The 19,026-nt window shown below is 48.0% G+C and overlaps 1 protein-coding gene across 1 annotated transcript; it reads left to right on the top strand.

Annotated features, from left to right (window-relative positions):
- The first annotated feature begins 16,404 nt into the window (after positions 1–16,404).
- Id3 (inhibitor of DNA binding 3) lies at positions 16,405–17,980 on the top strand. Its single transcript, XM_005317591.5, has 3 exons — positions 16,405–16,779; positions 16,887–16,969; positions 17,485–17,980. Exons 1-2 carry the CDS (start codon positions 16,480–16,482, stop codon positions 16,944–16,946), a joined length of 360 nt encoding a protein of 119 aa, XP_005317648.1. The 5' UTR covers positions 16,405–16,479; the 3' UTR covers positions 16,947–16,969; positions 17,485–17,980.
- The last annotated feature ends 1,046 nt before the right edge of the window (positions 17,981–19,026 follow it).

The following is a 19,026-nucleotide window of genomic DNA, read 5'->3' as shown; positions in this document are numbered from 1 at the left end:
TCCAGTAGCCAGTGATTTTCAAACAGTTTTGATTTTGCCCCCAGGGGACATTCGGCAAGGTCTGGAGATATTTTCATTTGTCTATGACTTCCCTGCTAACTGGCACCTTGTGTGTGTAGAGGTCAAGGACGCTGCTAAACATCAGACAGGGCTCAGGACAACCCCCACGCAGAGAGTGTCAGCAGTGCCAGGGCCGAGAAACCTGTTGTATGGAGGGCACTCATGGACATCTCAATTCAAAGGTCAAGAAAGTCACAGCTCAGGGGATCTAGCTCAGCTGGCAGAGTGCTTGCCTCACATGCACAAAGCCCTGGGTTCAATCCCCAGCATCAAAAAAAAAAAAAAAAAAAAAAAAAAAAAAAAGCCACAGCTCAGAAAATGCAACCACTCTCTAGCTACGTGGTCAGGAGCAAACGAATCTCTCCATGTCTCGTTTCCCCATCTACAAAATGGAGCTAATCGATACTTCTTTCAGCACTTGTTAGAGTAATTAAATAAATTAATCTTTATAAAGCACTTAAAACAGTGCATGGTACATAGTCAGTGTTAAATGAATCTTAAAAACAACAGAAATAAAAATAAAAAAAAAAATAAAGCCAGCCCAGGATACAGCAAAAATAAATGGAAGAATTGTAATGAAAGTCCAAATGGGGAAAAAATGCTAAGGGCCCAAGGGCTGGAAACCAGGAGACCTTCTAGGGATGTAGGGCCCTGTGAGCAGCTAAGACACATGCACATGGCATCCCACATCCCTTGGCCTTAGACCCTGCTACCTTAAAGTTAACCTCATCTTTTTAGGTGAAAGTGACACATGCTATCATACACGAATCCCCTTGGCAAGCCCCTGCCAGTCATTAACAATGACTGATGATGGATTCATTCTCAGCCTCCTCCTGGGCTGACTGCAGATTGTAACAGGGGTGGAAGCTGAGTCTGAGCTGTCGAGCTTAGCTGATGTCCAGAGGCCAGCTTAGAGCAACGCCCATAGGTACACGGTCAGTCATCCCAGTCACGCCCAAAGCAAGAGCTGCCACATCTCCACTTTGCCTGAGACCCACCTTGTAAGCTCTTCGTGAAGGCATCAGGAGCCATTTCTGGAGCATTCCGTGTTAAACGTGTACTTACTTAGAACAGCTCTCTCCAGATGCGCCCCACTCCCCAGCCCTGGAGACCTAAGAGGCTTTGTGTCCAGTGCTCTCGTTTTCCATGGCTACTCTAACAAATGTCTACCAACCAAATTCTGAGGGCTAGAAGTCCCACCTGTTCCCACTGGACCAGAATCAAGGGGTCCAGGGGGCTTCCTTCCTTTCTGGGGCTTCTGGTTGGAATCTGTTTCCTGCCTTTCCCAGCTTTGAGGGGCAGCCCATGTTCCTTGGCTGCTCCTTCCATTTTCAAAACCAGTGAAGTGGTATCTCTGTGACCCTGTCTCCCAGTCTCATCTATTTCTCAAACTCTCTTCTGCCTCCCTCTTTCGTTTTTTTATGGATTGGGATAATTGGACCCATCCAGGTAACCTGGATAAACTCACATATGAAGGTCAGATGATTAGCAGCCATAGCCCCACCTGCACCCTTAATTCCCACTTGCCATGAAACAACATGGGGGAGATTTGAGGGGGGGGTTACTATTCTGCTGCACATTAACCAACAGGGAGTAATGGGGACCCTGCCAACCTACAGAGCTCAGGCTCCTTCCGCAGGGCCAGCGCTGCTCAGCTCAGACTGATGTTGTTAGGCACGACCGTGGGCTCAGCGCGGTCCCGCGTGTGACATTTCAGGTGAACCTGAGAAATCTGAATTTCAGGTGAAGCTTTCCAATTTTGAAATCACTATGCAGACAAGAAGAGAGAAAGAGCAGAAGGAGGGAGGGGAAGGGGAACGGAAGGAGAAGAAGAGAAAGGGGGAAAAAAAAAACCTTTATGGGTTAGATGTGACATGAAGTCACTCAGGTGTGACCTCTGAGTCACCTCCACCCCATCAGCCAGGTGATGTTCTCTGACATTCGCAGACTCAGCAGGCTCTGGGGGAGGAGGAACCAGCAGGGCCTGGAGGTGGGAGGGAATGTGGTCAGAAGCACAGCGGGGGGTGCCTCTGGGGAAAGTTACCAAGGAGAAGGGACCAACCATCTCCCTAAGGGACCGACCATCACCTGCAGGAAGCAGCGGTGCATCAAAGGGTACAGGAAATCAAACCGAGGCCGACCTAAAGAAACGGACCAGAGTGAGGTGGGCTTCATGTCCTGTGCCTTCAGAACAAATCAAGCACATCCTTTCTGATTTCAAGAGGTGTCCTCTCTTCTCCCCCTCCCCCCAAACTAGCAACACAGGCTTTGAAGAGAGGACTGGCAGCTGGGGGGCGGGGTGGCTGGAGAAGGAGGTTTTTCACCATGTGTCCTTTTATGTTTTGTTTTAATTTTGAACCAAATGAAAGTATTATGTATTTAAGTACTAAATTGGGGGCTGGGGGTACATCTCAGCAGTAGAGCACTTGCATGTGATAGGTCTTCAGTTTGATCCTCAGCACTGCAAAAGAGAGAGAGAGAGAATAAATAAATAAATAAATAAATAAATAAATAAATAAATAAATAAATAAAACATGTAATTTAAATATTTTTATTTATTTAAAATATTTTGCCAGCGAAAATTAAATAAATAAATACTTTTTTTTTAAAAAAAAAAGGGGGGCTGAGGATGTGGCTCAAGCTATAGCGCACTCGCCTGGCATGCATGCGGCCTGGGTTCGATCCTCAGCACCACATACCAACAAAGATGTTTCCGCCGAAAATTAAATAAATAAATATTTTAAAAATAAATAAATAAAATAAAATATTTTGCCAGGCATGGTGGCTCGCACCTGTAATCCCAGTGACTCAGGAGGCTGAGACAGGAGGATTACAAATTCAAACCCAGCCTCAGCAAAAGTGAGGTGCTAAGCATCTCAATGAGACCCTGTCTCAGTGGTTGAGTGACCTTGAGTTCGATCCCCAGTAACCCACCCGCCAAATTTTTAAAAACACAATAGTTTGTTTACATTAAAAGTGAAAATATGAAAGCAGCTGTCACGTGGCTCTAAGGTACTGACTGCCATGAACGTGTATGTGCTCTTGTTGCAGATGATCTAGAAATGCTGAAATGCTCACAGGGTAGGCCAGTTACTCTGGACCAGTCACCTGTCATCAAAACCCATGGCTGCTTTTCCTCGTCCTCAAACAGCAGGACTTGAATAGACTAGGCTCACGGTTTCTTGAATTCCGTTCTCATTCATTCTGAGTGGCACAAGGCTAAGGCTCTGGAGTCCGTGGACCTGCCCTTTCCATGTTGTATGATCTTGAGCAACACACGTAAGACTCTCTGAGTCTCAGTTTCCTCAGCTATAAAATGAGAGGGATAATCACTCCTACTTCATAGGGTCATTATGAAGATTTTAGTGAGTGACTGTGTGTAAAACTCTTGCAACAGTACAAGAGGAGTGCCCATCAGTACCAACGCTTCGTATGAACTATTTTCACTATTTTCTTATTTTGAGTGGGGAAATTATTAAAATCCTAACGATTTAAGATACCATAAAGGTGAGCTAAAGTTAAGCGAATTTAACTTCTGGTCCCTTAACCCTTACATGGACCCTCTAAGGGGAGAGTCATTGCCTCTGTTTCATAGAAAGGGAAATTGAGGCTTGGAGAAGGTAAGTTTCCCCCAGGACATTGAGTTTGGAGAAAGAAAACAGGACTTGAACTAGGTTTTCTTTTTGGTGTATGTGTGTGTGTGAGGGGGGATACTGGGGATTGAACTCACTCGGAGGCACTCGACCACTGAGTCACATCCCCAGCCCTATTTTGTATTTTATTTAGAGACAGAGTCTCTCTGAGTTGCTTAGAGCCTCTCCTTTGCTGAGGCTGGTTTTGAACTTGTGATCCTCCTGTCTCAGCCTCCCAAGTGGCTGGGATTACAGGCCTGCACCACCATGCCTGGCTTGAATTAGGTTTTCAAGACTCCAAGTCCCATGGTTTTCAACTTGCCCTGTCCCATGGAATGACTGTAAAGTAACAAGGCCAAGGGGACAGTTGGTTTTCCTTGGTTAGTTTGGTTTGGGGTCCGCCCCTCCCCCTTCATGGTCCCAGATCCAGCGGATTCCAGGGTGGGGGTCAGGTCAAGACTCTGGTTTATATTCTGGCCTCAGTTTTGGAGCCAAGTTCCTCTCTCCCTTGGGAGTCAGACAGTGTTGGGGAAGGGGGTGTCAGATCGTGGAGCTTGCCACAGATGACCGCTGTGCAGCTGTGGCCTCAGAGTTCTCATGAGGGTTTCCCAGCCTCCAACTCTACCCCGGGCCTCTGCTGCCTCCCCTGACCAACCCTCACCTCTAAGAAGCACGTGATTTGACTTGAAAATATGACTGGTGCCAAACTTGTGAGCTGAGAGACAGAAGGCACCACCCCGAGGATTCCAAGGAAGAACAGAGATCAGGGGCGCAGGTTTGCAGGTTTGAGTCCCGTGGTGCCCACAGCTGTGATAATAGTATCCATACCAAAAAATGGTGGGGGAATTCTTTTTTCTGGAGACAAGCTCTCCCTGGGCACAAACTCCTAGGCCCAAGCCATCCTCCTGCCTCAATCTATCAATCAGCTGGGACAGTCCACTGTGCCTGTGCCTTCCTCCTTTCCTGCCTTTCTTTAAAAAAAAAAAAAATTATTGAGCTATAATTTACATATCATAAAACATATGCACTATAAGCACTATAAGTATACACTTCGATGATTTTTAGCATATTTGCAGAGTTGTGCAACCATTACCACATCAATTTGAGGATATTTTCATCATCCCACACAAACTCCGGGCCCATTAACAATCACTCTGCTCCCCAGGCAGCACCAGGCAACCACCAATCCACTTCCCGTCTCTCTAGATTTGCCTTTTATGGGAATTTCACATAAATGGAACTATTATTACGTGATCCTTTGTGTCTTGCTCCTTTCGCTTTATGTATTTGTGAAGTCCATCCACGCCATTACCTGTTTCAGTAGTCATTACTTTTTATGGCTGAATACTGTTCCATTGTATGACTATCCCATAGTTTGTTGATCCGGTCATCCACTGATGAACATTTGAGCCATTTCCACTTTTTAGTCATTACAAACAATGAACTATGAACTTCCCTGTTCCAGTCTTGGGGTTGACAGGTTTTCACATGCCTGGTGGGAAGATTGCTGGGTAGTATGTGAACCTTATGTTTAAACTTTTATAATTTATCTATCTTTTTATTTATTTATTTTCGAGAAGTACTGAGTATTGAACCCAGGGGTGCTTTACCACTGAGCTATATCCCCAGCCCTTTTGATTTATTTTTTATTTTGATACAGAGTCCCTCCCTCTAAGATGCTAAGGGTCTCCCTAAATTGCTGAGGCCAGCCTGGAACTTGCAATCCTTCTGTCTCAGTCAGTGAGATTACCAGTGTGCACCCCCATACTCAGTTAGGTTTAACTTTTTGAAACATTGCCAAAATGTCCTCCAAAGTTTTACATTCCCATCAGCCATGTGTGAAGGCTTATTGAGAGAAATCAATGAGAAATACAAAGTGCTCAGCATAGTGCCTGGTTATAGTAAATCCTCAGTGAACGACAGCTAGTGTTAATCGAGGTCTCCATAGTACCAGGTAAGTTACAGACGCAGACGGCTTCCGTGACCATCTTCTCCCTTCCCACCCTGCATACTCACAGACTTTATACTTTTTAATCTGGCATTCAAAGTTCTCCAGGTACCCCACCTCCATCTACTTATCCATCCCTGGCCAGTGTCCACCCCACCCCCTCACTTCTGCCCAGTCCAGCCCATCAGCACCTTACCTCATGCCATTCTCTCCCTGCCCCCTTCTGTTTTCCTCCTGCCTTCTCTGTATCAAAATCCCAGCTGGCTTCCAAGGCTCAACTCCTCTCCTCCCTAATGTCTACCTTGCCTTAAACCAAAGAGATCAACACTGTCCAATCTCTAGCCCCTATCCCTGTGTGGCTATTGAGCACCTGAAACGTGCCTAGTCCAGACTGAGAGATGCTGAATTATATAATGCATACCAGGTTTTAGTGACTTACTGAGAAAATGAATGTAAAAATAAAAGCCTTTTGCAACAATTGCATGTTGGAATAATAATGCTTTGTGTATTATTATTATTAGGTGGAATATATTATTGAAATTAATTTTACTGTCTTTTTTTTACACATGTGTCCTTTCAATTACTCATATGGCTTGCATTGCTCAGCTTTTCTGAGCACCTGTTGCTTACATTTTTGGTATCTGATGCAGCACTCACCATAATCCTGAGGGGTGGATATTTTGAATATCTCCTTTTTTTACAGATAAGGAAAAGGAAGGTGGATGTGACCTCCCCAAGGTCATTGCTGGACATTGGTAGACTCAGGACTTAAACCCAAGTTGTCTGACTCCAAAACCCGTGTTCCCCCATGGGATCTTGCTGCCCAGCCTAACAAAACCCCAAGAGTTTTGGGGTGTCATTGGCCAGGGTTGGGATATCTCTGGAGGTCTGTCTGGGGTGTCTTAGTTCTTTGAATCAGATCAGCTTTGCAGGGTAAATGAATCATGCTAATCCAAACCACTGACTGAATGCTTGTCTTTCATGAATAGCAAAATGAGAAAGGAGATTAATATAAGCAAGACATTTGGAATAAACTGGACCTTGGGATCTGTGGGTAGAATAAAAAGCCGAGGACCACTGATATACATAAACATCTCATTTTACAGGTGGGGAAAACGATGCTCAGAGAGGAGAAGGAATTTGCACTGGTGTGTCAGCAAGTGACAGAGCCAAGTGCACAAGCTGGGTTTCCCGGATCCCAGGTTTCGCTTTCCCCCAGGACCTCCCGGTCTTGGGTCTTGACCCAAGATCTCTGCCCTTGGCCACCTGGAAGCCCTTTGTCTTGCACCAATCCCTTCCTCCCCGAAGCCAGTTCCAAGGACTAGAGAGGAGGGGGCCAACCCATTTCCCATAAGGGTCCCAAGGCCACCATCCGGTCCTGAGCCAGGAATTCCTTTCAGAGACTTAAACTGATTTGAAAATAATTCTGAACCCTTGGAGGCCTCCAAGAGCCTCTGTTCCCTTTCTATTCTGGTCTAGTGACCAGGTCTGCCCAAGTCTCCTCCCCGCAGTGGTCCTGGGTGCCCGAACTTTCACGTTGGGCTCTCGTCTGTGCCCACACTGGGGTGTGTGTGTGGGGGGGGTAAGCAAACTGCCCCGATTCCGGGCTCCTTCTTCCCAGCCCTCTCCAAGGAGCCAGGAGAAAGGGCGGCGGAGTCGGTGCTAAATCCATCCCCCTCCGAAGCAACCCAGGAAACCACAGAAAGAGGCTGAGAAGGAGCCACCAAGAAATAAAGAGAGACGCGGAAACAAAGAGACACAGAGAGACTGTCCCAGACAAAGAGAAAAAAGGAATGAGCCAGATAAAGACCCGAAAAGGGAGGGGAAAAAAAAAAAACCCGAAGGGAACAGAAACGAGAAAAAAAAAATGGAGGAGAAACGAGGACCCGCGACACCGCGGAGAATCCGGAGAGGGAAGGAGATGGAGGAATTCGACTTTGAGAAAACTCATCGAGAGGGACAGAAAGGCCCGAGGCGACGGGCGGAGACCCTCGGCCCGCGGGGGGCAGCGAGCGGGGCGCGGGGACCGCAGGGGGCGCGCGGTCCCCGGGGTCCCCGGGGACAGACCCTCCTCCCGGTCCCGGCCCCGCTGCGGCCGTCCGCGCGGCCACATTCCTCCGGGTTTCCCACACATTCGCCATCAAAGAGTCCCCAAAGCCCCAGCTTTTCCCGCGCCCCTCCCCCGCCGGCGGCTGGAGAGGCTGTTTTTCACCCCCTCCGGGTCTTTAATCTGCGGTGGGGAAAGAAAGCGGCTTTTGTTGAACGAGGGGCTGCGCGGGGGGCGGGGCGGGGCGCGGGCGATTGTGTGTCCCGCAGCTGCGCGCCCGGGACCGCCGGGGACCGCCGGGGACCGCCGGGGTGGGGGTGGCCGCGCGGGCCGGGAGGGGCGGGTAGGGCCGAGGTGGGGCAGCCGGGGCGCTGCCCGGCACCGTAAAGGTCGGCGGAGCGAGGGCGAGGAGGTCGGGCAGGGCCCGAGTGGGGGCAGCCTGGGCGCGGGGTGCAGGCGGGGAGGGTCGCGGGGTGAGGGAGTGGCGGAAAGGGCCACCCGGGCGCTCGGGCCTATTGTTCTCTTGGCCCTGTGCTGCACCTGGCCCGGAGATTGCGGGAAGATGGACTTATAATGAGGTGGGCACACCGCAGAAGCTGCACGCCCCAAAGGTCATGTGATGGGAGGGTGGGGGTCCTCCCAGCACTCGGGGACACGGCACACATTTAACTGGGCTGCAGCCCCCTGGGAATGATGCACACACCCTCACCTGGGCCCAGACACACTACACTCAATGAGGGTCCCACACCAGAGAGTTGAAGAACACACACACACCCAGGGATGGGGACACACACACACACACACACACACTCCTGACACCACAAGGTTCTGTGGAGCAAAATGAATTTCAAATGAGTTTCCTTTCTTTTCCACCCCCAATGTATTAAGACCTTTCCTCCCTCTGGTTGACAGCCCTGTTCTGCCTCCAAACAGCTGTGTGTGACCTTGGGCAAGTTAGCTCACCTCACTGAGTCTCAATCAATATGAGGATTGAGAGAAATAATTACATGTAAAATGTCCTGTTCACGGTTAGCACTCAGTAAAAGTTCTCCTTCATGAGTCTGCTGACACTTGGGCCGCTGTAGTGATTAAGCCACTTTAGCCGGCAGGAGGCTCCCAGTGAACTGTGTCCCTGCCTCAGCCTTCTGGCACCCCTGCCTTTCCAGCTTGCTGCAGAGCTCTGTCCTCTTTGGGGGTAGGAGAGCCCTTTCCTCTCTGGCAGCTTCAGCTCACTCCCCAGCCAATAACTCCCCTCCCACCCAACCTTCCTCCCCTGCCAGCATGTGAACTGCTGCTGGGACCTCTGCCAAGACAAGACAATATTTGGGCAGAGTGGCCACTACTCTTCAAGGCCTTTTTTGGCCTTCCATCGTTTCTGCCTCCGAACCCCATCATCTTTCCAAGGCCTTTCCTGAACTCCCATTGGAGGGGGCACAAATCCAGCTGTGGGCATCTGTCTATAAGAAAGCATATTGTACCCAGGGTCACAGAGCCTTTCAGCACAACATGCATTTGGATATTTTACTTTTATTCAGTTTTCCCCCCCAGTACTAGGGATTGGACCCAGGGTACAATACTGCTGAGCTGCGTCCTTTTTATTTTTTATTTGGAGACAAGCTCTTGCTAAATTGTCCAAGCTGGCCTCGAACTTTTGTTCCTTCTGCCTCAGCCTCCAGAATAGCTGAGATTAGAGGCCTGCGCAGCCAGACAGATCTATTTTTAAATTATTTATTTACTTTTTCAAAACTGGGGATCAAACCCAGGGCCTTGCCCATGTTAGGCAAGCACTCAACCCCAGTCCTACATTTGAATTTTAAATCTCTGCTCCCAGTGCTGATGTCCCAGAAATGATTACTGCAATAGAACTTGCAGTTGTCTGTAGCAGGTACAGTGAGGGACACTGAGACCAGGGAGACAAATACAACTTGGTTTCAAAGCAGGTCCGCTCTGGGAGGTGTTTGGGATGTTCAGTGAAATATTTAATGAAAGCGATTTGGAAATAGTAAAACCTTTACAGTATATACTCCCCCCACCCCGCCGCTTTTTTTATTTATGAAGAGTTAAAATCCCTCATAACCTACCAATGTTCTCCAAAATCTTGATGTTCCAAACTTCTTCCTAACAGAGAAATGAGGTCATGGCTGTCTTCGTCTGTCCTCAGCCCAGAAGTGCTGGGGTGAGGGAACTGGTCCTTTTATTGTCTGGACACTGCAGCCTGAATGTCTCCGTCTCTGTTTCAGTGTTTGAGCTTCAGGCCTAGGTTCAAATCCTAATTATTGGGCTTTCCCCCCATCAGCCATGTGGAAAAATCTCTTTGAACTTTAGTATCTTTCTCTAGACAATGATCATAATAATACTCATCCCCAAAATCTTGAGGAAAGATTATACAAAATAGAATTGATAATACACCCAGGATAGGTCAGATCTTTGGGAAATGACTCCTTTCCTGCTTGCCATGGGTACCCAAGCCTCTACTCCAGTTGCCCTTGGATATGCCATGGTCACAGCCTACCTGCTGGAGTAAGGGGTTAATTAACTTCAGGGTAGTATGGCTGGACAGAGCTAGGTTGGCTTTGGGTTGGAGGAGGGAGGGAATAGGGAACTCGACTCCAAAGCTGACTCCAACACACAGGAGTTCATTCTGGGCTGGACACAACAGTGCATGCCTGGGAGGCTGAGGCAGGAGGATCCCAAGTTCAAGGCCAGCCTCACAACTTAGACACTCAGCAACTTGGCAAGACCCTGGGGATGTGGCTCGGTTGTAAAGCACCTCTGGGTTCAATCCCCAGTACCCCCCAAAACAAGAGCAGTCATTCTCTACTTTAACAAAAACACGGGGGGTGGGGGGGATACTTAATGGTACATTGTGTGCTTAGCATGTGCAAGGCCCTGAATTTGATCCACAGTGAAAAACAAACAAAAACAAACAAACAAAAACAGAATAAATGTCTCCTGAAGCACAGACAACTTGAAATAGGCAAGAAATTTCCCATGCTGAGTCCCTACGTAGAAAACAAAGTCTCCCTGTTACACCCCTAAACCTTCTTTGTCTGCCTCCTACCTAATGTTTTGCCCTTACTGTTTTCTGTCTGATAGAATGAAACCCTCTTAGATGGGTGCTATCTTCTTCCCAGGAGGTCCTTTGGAGGGGTAGAAGGGAAAGCACGGGAGACAGGAATCAACATGCTTTGGAGACAGGCATACCTGGGTGCAAACTTTGGATCTGCCACTTACTAGCTATGTGACCTTGGACAAACACAGTCACCTTTCTGAGCCTCTGTCTCATTGTGCATAAGATGGGTCAATGAGGGCTGGGGATGTGGCTCAAGCGGTAGCGCGCTTGCCTGGCATGCACGCGGCCCGGGTTGAATCCTCAGCACCACATACAAACAAAGATGTTGTGTCCGCCGAAAACTAAAAAATAAATATTAAATTTTTTTTTAAAGAGAGTGAGACAGAATTTTTTAATCTTTATTTTTTAGTTTTCAGCGGGCACAACATCTTTGTTTGTATGTGGTGCTGAGAATTCAACCCAGGCCGCGTGCATGCCAGGCGAGCACGCTACCGCTTGAGCCACATCCCCAGCCCTATAAAATTTTTGAAAAAAAAAAGATGGGTCAATGAGAAAACACAGGGTTTGGGGTGTAGCTTGGTGCAGAGTGCTAGCCTAGCACGTTTGAGGCCCTAGGTTCTATCTCCAGAACTGGAAACCAAACAACACCCAACTGAAAAGGGAAACAGGTCTTAGCAAATGAGACTCAGTGAATAATGCTGCTGCTGATGATGTTGATAATAAGAGCTGAGTGCTTACAAGCTGTAGAATATTCAACTTGAAGACAGCTGAAGTCTCCATCCCTGTGAAGACTCAGGTCTTAGCCAGGTGTACACATCCCAGTGGGAGGCAGAGTCAGGAGGATCACAAGTTCAAGGGCAGCCTTGGCAATCTGGCAAGAGCCTGTAAAAAAAGAGCTGGGAGCGTAGTGTAGTGGTAGAGTAGTGTAGTGTAGTGTAGTGGGTTGCATCCCCAGTACCCAAAACAAACACACAAACAAATAATAATACAACGAAAGGACTTGTGTTTTAGGTTCCTCTGTTCCTACACTACCTTTCTCAGTACTGCCCACATTCCTGAGAGCAGCCTCAGCAGGAGCCACTGAACTCACCTGGCACCTCCTATCCACCCAACAGGGGCTGCATCACCTAAAAATAACTTCTTGGCTCTTATAGCACTTTCCATCCCTTGTCCCTTGGGATCCTCCCAGCTGTGAGGTATGTGGGTTTTATTTTCCTTTCAATGTTATAGAGGAGATAACTGAGGTGGAGTGAGGCTGGGGTAGTCTGGATTTGGGCCTGGTAGCTCAATCTTTCCTTGGTGGCAAAGGTCTGAGCCTGGTCTTGACTTAGAATCTCCTGTGCTTTCCTGGTATCACCTGTACTTTGGATCCAGACTAACCAAGGTGTTTCTGGTTGTCAAATCCTCAGCACACCTTTACAGGCATCTTGTGGGCAAAAAGGTAGCCAAAGAAACCCAACATCTGCTGGGCATGGTGGCATATGCCTGTAATCCCAACAACTTGGGAGGCTGAGGCAGGAGGATCATGAGTTCAAAGCCAGTCTCAGCAATTTAGCAAGACCCTGTCTCAAAATAAAATATAAAACAGGCTAGGGATGTGGGCCATTGGTGAAAGAAAGAAAGGAAGGAAGGAAGGAAGGAAAGAAAGAAAGAAAAGGAAACCCAGTATCTGTGAATGTTCTGAGACCCCCAGCAAACACCCTCATGCTAAGAAGAGTTTACAGGGAGGTGGGGGCAGGGAGTCAAAGGAGGAGGAGATGTGGATTTTGATCACGTTAATCACTGACATCTCTAGTCATCCTAGCCAAGTTTCTAAGGTCCTCTTGATCCCCAAGTCTATAATGCAAGTGGAGAAAAGATAGCTAAATTGATATTAGACTAGCCTAGGCAATCAGACATCTGCAATCCTCATCATCATTACTTTGACTTTGAAATAAACAGCTCAAAGATCCCACTACCAACACATTTAAAAATTTAAAGACAATCGGTATAGCCTAATAGTTCTGCCAACTCCTAAAAAAAAAAGAAAGAAAAGAAAGAAAGAAAAAGAAAATCAGAGAGCACATCAGTGAATATTTTTCTTTTCTTTCTCTTTTTTCTTTCTTAAAAAAAAAAAAAATTGGCAGAGGAAGATTCAGTTCCTGGAAATGCTTACAAAATGATTCCTGACACTGGGAGGAGATAGTTAAAAGAAAAAAAAATTAGAAATATATACATATATAGATAAAAAAGAAGACGGAAAGAAAAGGAATAAACAAAAGAAAGCTAAGAAAGAACTAAAAGAGAAAGGGGAAAGACTTTAAAGGGCCCCAATTCAAGGAACCTTATCAAGTTCTCAGCATCTGCAATTCACAAGCCGCTCGCGGGTTGGGGCGGTGCAGACCACGCCCCTCTCTCGGGTGTCGGGCGCTCATTGGTGGGAGAGGCAGTCGCCGGCCGGTGACTGCCCGAGGAAAGGTTGCCTGGGACACGCATCCCTGTGTGAACGCATGACGTCCCACCCTGGCGCCAGGCTGTCTGGGGCTGAGTCTTAGATCAACACAGCTGTGGGACCGGGACCCACAGCTGGGCAAAGGAGCGGATTCCTCAACAAAAAATAGGATTGTGAGAAAAGTTCTGAAACAAAAACAGCGCAGACAAAAGCCTTAATGACATCCTTTCATAAAAATAAAAAATGCAAGAGGGGGGAAAAAGCTGGTAAAAGGAGCAGAACTGGGAACAGAAAGTTCAGAGGCATTTGGAATAAGAGGCTGAGGCCCTGCCACCGCTAAACAAGTTGCAGAAGACTGAGCGAGGCCCGTCCAGTCTGCTGGTAGGGAAAAGAAGTCTTTGGGGTTTAAAGTATTCAGTGTTCCCAGTCCAACCGTAACCGGCTTCTTTCAGAATTAGAACCATAGATTGGAGAAGACCCCAAAAGGTCATTTGCTTCCCCCACCCCACCCCCAAAATAAGGCCCAGGAAGAATAGAAATTTGTCCCAGGGCAAGTTATTGGCACAGACAGGACAGAATTCCGCTTGCTAATCCCACTGCATCCTTCTGTCTTATGTCACACTGCCCATGGGCATTTCAGCTTGGAAGCATCCTGGGAAATAATAAATATGAAGGTGCTTTGCAAACCATTAACCGCTATGCAAGCCTGAGGCTTCAGCAGTAATAATGGAGGAGGGGAGAATCTGGGTGGCCCTGTACCACCACACACCAGGCTCCACGCTGGGCCCCCAGGCACCAGGGAGACTGAAGGAGCTGATGGAGGGAGCAGGACAAGCACCTTACAGAGAAAAGGCATTTAATAATCATTTGTTGAGTAAATGAGGTCAGTCTGATTAGCTCCATTTTATAAAGAGGAAAACTGAGGCACAGAGAGGTGACTCAGCCAAAGTTCACAGTCAGTAAAGGAAATAATAAGATTTTCAACCTAAGTCTGACTGGCTCTGAAGACCATGATTTTTGTACAACCTCCTGGCTTGACAATTTTGCACCAACCACAGAAATGTGCATGACCGAAAAAGAAAGGATCTTCTGTTTGGTCATCCAAGAGTCCTGATAGCCACTATCTTCCCTTCCTGTGACCAAATAGCTGGCATTTCTGTAGCATCTAGAGACTGATTTGTCTACCCACAGGACCCTTTCTTTTCTCTGTCTTATATTGAAATAGCTATTCTTGAAAACATTATTATTCCAAGAAGAAAATCTTTGAAGACCTCTTTCAGAGTCCTGTGGTATGATGGAAAAGAACAAGACTTCAAAATTGGCTCTACTATTACTTGTATATGGCACTGGACATGCTTTATATCACCTCTCTGGGCCCTTTGCCATCCCACACCTGCCTGCCCAAATTTCACAAAAGCGTAAGACTTCTAGAGTTGGAAAGAATGTAAAATAATCACTTAGCACCATCTCCTCACTTTATTCACAAGGCAACTAAAACCAGGATACCTAAGCTTGTACAAGATTTCATGATCAATAATTGATAGAGCTGGCATGTTCAACCCATGTCTTCCAATTCCAAACTCAGTGTCCTTTCCACTAAAACTTTTTTTTTTTTTACTAGGGATTGAACCTAGGAACACTCTACCCTGAGCTACATCCCCAATCCTTGTTATTTTTTTTTTTATCTGAGACAGGGTCTGGCCAAGTTGCTGAGGCTGGCCTGGAACTTTCTATCCTCCTGCCCAGCAAGTTGCTGGCATTACATTTGTGTGTGTCACCAAGTTGGGCTCCATTGTAACTACTTTGAGACTCACCCAGCTCAGAGCTCCCATTGTCCTGTTAATCAGTACCACACACTATTGAACTCTTGATTGTTTCCTGTGTTAATCTTGTCTCCCTAAATTGTGAGATTCTTGAGAAGCAGAAGCCACTGGTCTACGTGAAGTCACTCCATAAATATTTACCAACAAATTGATTAAGAAAGCAATCACTGGGAGAATTCCACTTGGTCATTTCTAAGATGGAACCCAGCATCTTGGAACAGCAGATTCCCAAATGTCCTGTGACAAGAAGACAAGCAAAGAATACTGAGCACAATGTCCTGTTGGAATATAAGACTCAGCTTGCCTGCTCACTGGTCCCTTTCCTGGTCTCTCAGATAGAGCTGGAGCTACTTCAGCAGGGCTGAGAATAATCAAGTCCAGGTGGCTGCCCTTCCATAACAGAAAAGGGACAGACAAAAGAGTCACAAAATTAACATTGTTTTCTGCACAGTAGTGTGTGCAAAGTGGGGAGAGCAAGAGTTAAAAGAGAGTTGCTGACCCCATAAAGATGGGGATCCTAAAAATGTTTTTTAAGAAATTGTTCCCTCTGGTTCCCCATATTTGAAACTCTGTCCAAAATTTTAATCAAACTCACTTCCAAAGCACAACTGGGCATATATTTGGTTCCTTATGGAGTCCATGCAGCAAACGTCTGAGCTCTTTTCTTTCCCCATGCTAAAAGTATGGCTTTGGGCAGCTTTCTTCTCTTTTTTCTTTTCCCCTGTTGCTCAAATAAATAGTGTTCTTTGCTCAAACCCCCTTCCCCTCCTCCTCCTCCTGCAATCTCAGCGCCTAGCCCAAATCTGTTTTCTTCATTGTAACCTCAGCTTCACCGCAATTAATTTTTTTCCCCTCTGGTCACAAGATAATTCCTGACGCCAGTGAGTCTGGAGGTCAGACGAACAGCAAATTGGGGAACAAGGCGGCACTAATTCCTTACAAGTTTCCCTTGAAAAATCTTTTGCTAAAAAAAAAAAAAAAAAAAAAAAAAGCTTAGCTGTTCAGGGATTTATGACCTCTGAGGAGCTGTGGGTTCGAACCAGTGTTGGGCTAAGGGTGGACTGGCAGGGGGCAGGGGAGCTCAAAGATCTGGGGCACTGCCAGGAAAAGGCAAATTCTTAAAGTTAATGGTTTTAAGTGATTTTTTTAAGTCCTGGCTGGCGAAGAGGCCCGCCTCTCCCCAGTATCAGCGCTTCCTCATTCTTTGAATCCGCGGCTCCGCGGTCTTCGGCGTCAGACCAGCGGGAGGAAGCCTGTTAGCAATTTAAGCAGGCTGTGAACGCCCAGGGTTGGGAGAGGCGGGGCCCAGGGCCGGAGAAGGCGGGGCCCGGGCGAGCCGTTTTGAATAAAGGGGCGTGCCTTCAAGAGGGGCTCTATAAGAGCCGGCAGCGGCGTGCCTGCGCGCACTCCAGTCCGCATTAGTGGTAGCTTGGTTGGTTTTGTTCCTTCAGTTTCATTCTCCAACATGAAGGCGCTGAGTCCTGTGCGCGGCTGCTACGAGGCGGTTTGCTGCCTATCAGAACGCAGTCTGGCTATCGCGCGGGGCCGCGGCAAGAGCCCAGCGGCGGAGGAGCCGCTGAGCCTCCTAGACGACATGAACCACTGCTACTCGCGCCTGCGAGAACTGGTGCCTGGCGTCCCGAGGGGCACTCAGCTTAGCCAGGTGGAAATCCTGCAGCGCGTCATCGACTATATCCTTGACCTCCAGGTGGTTCTGGCCGAGCCGGCTCCTGGGCCTCCAGACGGTCCTCATCTCCCCATCCAGGTGCGTGCGCGAGCCAGGGTGGGACAGGGTTGGGCGCAAGGGCTGGGATGCTGCGAGTCCCCCAGAACACGGCGAGTTCCTTGCATAACTCTCCCCTTATTTCCCAGACAGCTGAGCTTGCTCCGGAACTTGTGATCTCCAACGACAAGAGGAGCTTCTGCCACTGACCCGGCCGTCCTGGCACCTCCAGGTGAGGATCCCCTCCCGGGGAAGGTTTACACTGCAAATTGAGGAATCGGCATGCCCTTTAGGGGGTTACTACCCCTCGGTTTAGAGAAACCAAGCCCTAAGGGAAAAATGACTTGTCCATGTTCACTTTAAATGAATGACAAAACCATTTTCTATCTAATGTGCGTATTTCGGACTTAAACGGACATTGGCTCTGTCCTCCCCAGAGGGCAAAGATCCGGAAAGCTGATGCAGATCTGACTAAATAAAAAAAAGCCTTTTCTGATTGTTACCGTAAAGACAGCTGTGTCTTTCCCCCTTCCAAATAGTGTCCCTTCCAAGGAGGGAGGGGTAGTGGTGGCTCTGCCAGTGGTCCTTTGGCGCCAACTGGGTGGGGGCAGCGTGGGGCGCGGAGTTATCAGCTGGAGGTAGAGACCAAGTTTCCTCCCTGGCGCCGGCCAGTCTGCGGACGGCCCCCGCCTCGGCGCGCTCGGCGGAAACTGACGGCTCCCTGCTCTTCTTTCCTCCCCCGCCCAGAACGCAGGTGCTGGCGCCCGTTCCGCCTGGGACCCGGGGACCCTCTCCGGCCGGAAGCTCAAGGGCATGGATGAGCCCTAACCTCGCCCTGCCCACTTTACTTCCCCAAACCCCTGCCTCGAGGCTGGACCTGGCGCCCGGGAGCAAAGGACTGTGAACTTGGGTGGCCTGAAGAGCCAGAGCTAGCGCTGGTCACCAGCTGGGCAACGTCACCCTGCCCCCACCCCACCCCCAAGTTTTAAAGACTGTCTTTTCAGAGTGGAGGGCTGGAGAGTGGGGGAGTGGCAGCTCTCCCGAACTCTGCCAAGGCGGCGTTTGAGCCGTCTTCTGGTCTCCCTGGAGAAAGGCTCTGTTGCCCTGATTATGAACTCTATAATAGAGTATATAGCTTTTGTACCTTTTTTGCAGGAAGGTGACTTTCTGTAATCATGCGATGTATATTAAACTTTTTATAAAAGTTAACATTTTGCATAATAAACGGTTTTTAAACACTTGGTATATGATCTCATGAAACATCTCATTCCTTGTACTAATTTTCTTATGCGGCTGACTTTGGGAAAATAAACATTTTGGAACTTGGGAAGAGCAAACTTGCTTATTCCCTCAAGAGGGAGAGGAGAACTCCCAGTTGAAACTGCTGGAGGGTGGGGTGGTGGAAAGAGGTCGTGATGGGAATCCCATATCCATTGGGGGTTGGGAACAGAAAAGAACTTGGTCCTTCCCCTTTATCTTAGAGAAGACCAGCACAAGCTCACCCAGCCAGTTGGGGACTTGATTATCAGGTCCCTTGAGATCTAGCAGTGTCTGTCTTCAATATCATTATTAATGCCTTTCTAGCAGGGGATGTGGTAAGAGTGGAGCCTCCAGTTTGCTTTATCTGGTGCCCAGTCAGGGGTGGTGACTGAGACCCATTTCTGAGATGAATAAACTCAGCATCGGGCCCAGTTTCATTTCCAATCATGCTCTCTGATCTGGCTTCCCCCAGTGCTTCCAAAGTTGGAAAAAGAAGAGCAGAGTCTCTTCAAATCTGCAGCCACTCTGACAAGGACTTGCAAGCTTGTTGGGAAGTATTGGTACTGGTCCTCTTAATGCTATAGACTCAGGACCTGAGCTGGGAATTTGAGGAGGAGGCCCCAGAGCCCTCATTACTTCAGATATTCCTACTCCTCCACTGGGAACTAATTCTGTAAGCATCTTTGTCCCTGCATCAGAATGGGGAAGGTCAGACTCAGTCATAGGATGAACCAGTTTTTCCCAGCCCCTTAAGAGCAAGATTGGGATTTGAACTGTAACTATAGTGATTAGAATTGTGGTGGACAGGGAGTCAGTCCTGGGAGTGAGGCAAAAGGCAAGACTCCAACTAATGCCATCTCCAACTGCCCCCCACCTGGAGGCTCCCCAGGTGGGCTCCACCAGGCACCTAGCTTCACCGGATTCTTGTTTATGATATGATCTCATTTGTGTGTTGGCCCCTGGCATGTGTTACTTTAGTATTTCATAACAAACAAATCATATCATTACCTTTTGTGCCTTAACCCTGGT

This window comes from Ictidomys tridecemlineatus, chromosome 11, assembly GCF_052094955.1.
Source record: "Ictidomys tridecemlineatus isolate mIctTri1 chromosome 11, mIctTri1.hap1, whole genome shotgun sequence".
NCBI lineage: Eukaryota > Metazoa > Chordata > Mammalia > Rodentia > Sciuridae > Ictidomys > Ictidomys tridecemlineatus.
This window is presented reverse-complemented; position numbering and strand designations above follow the sequence as displayed.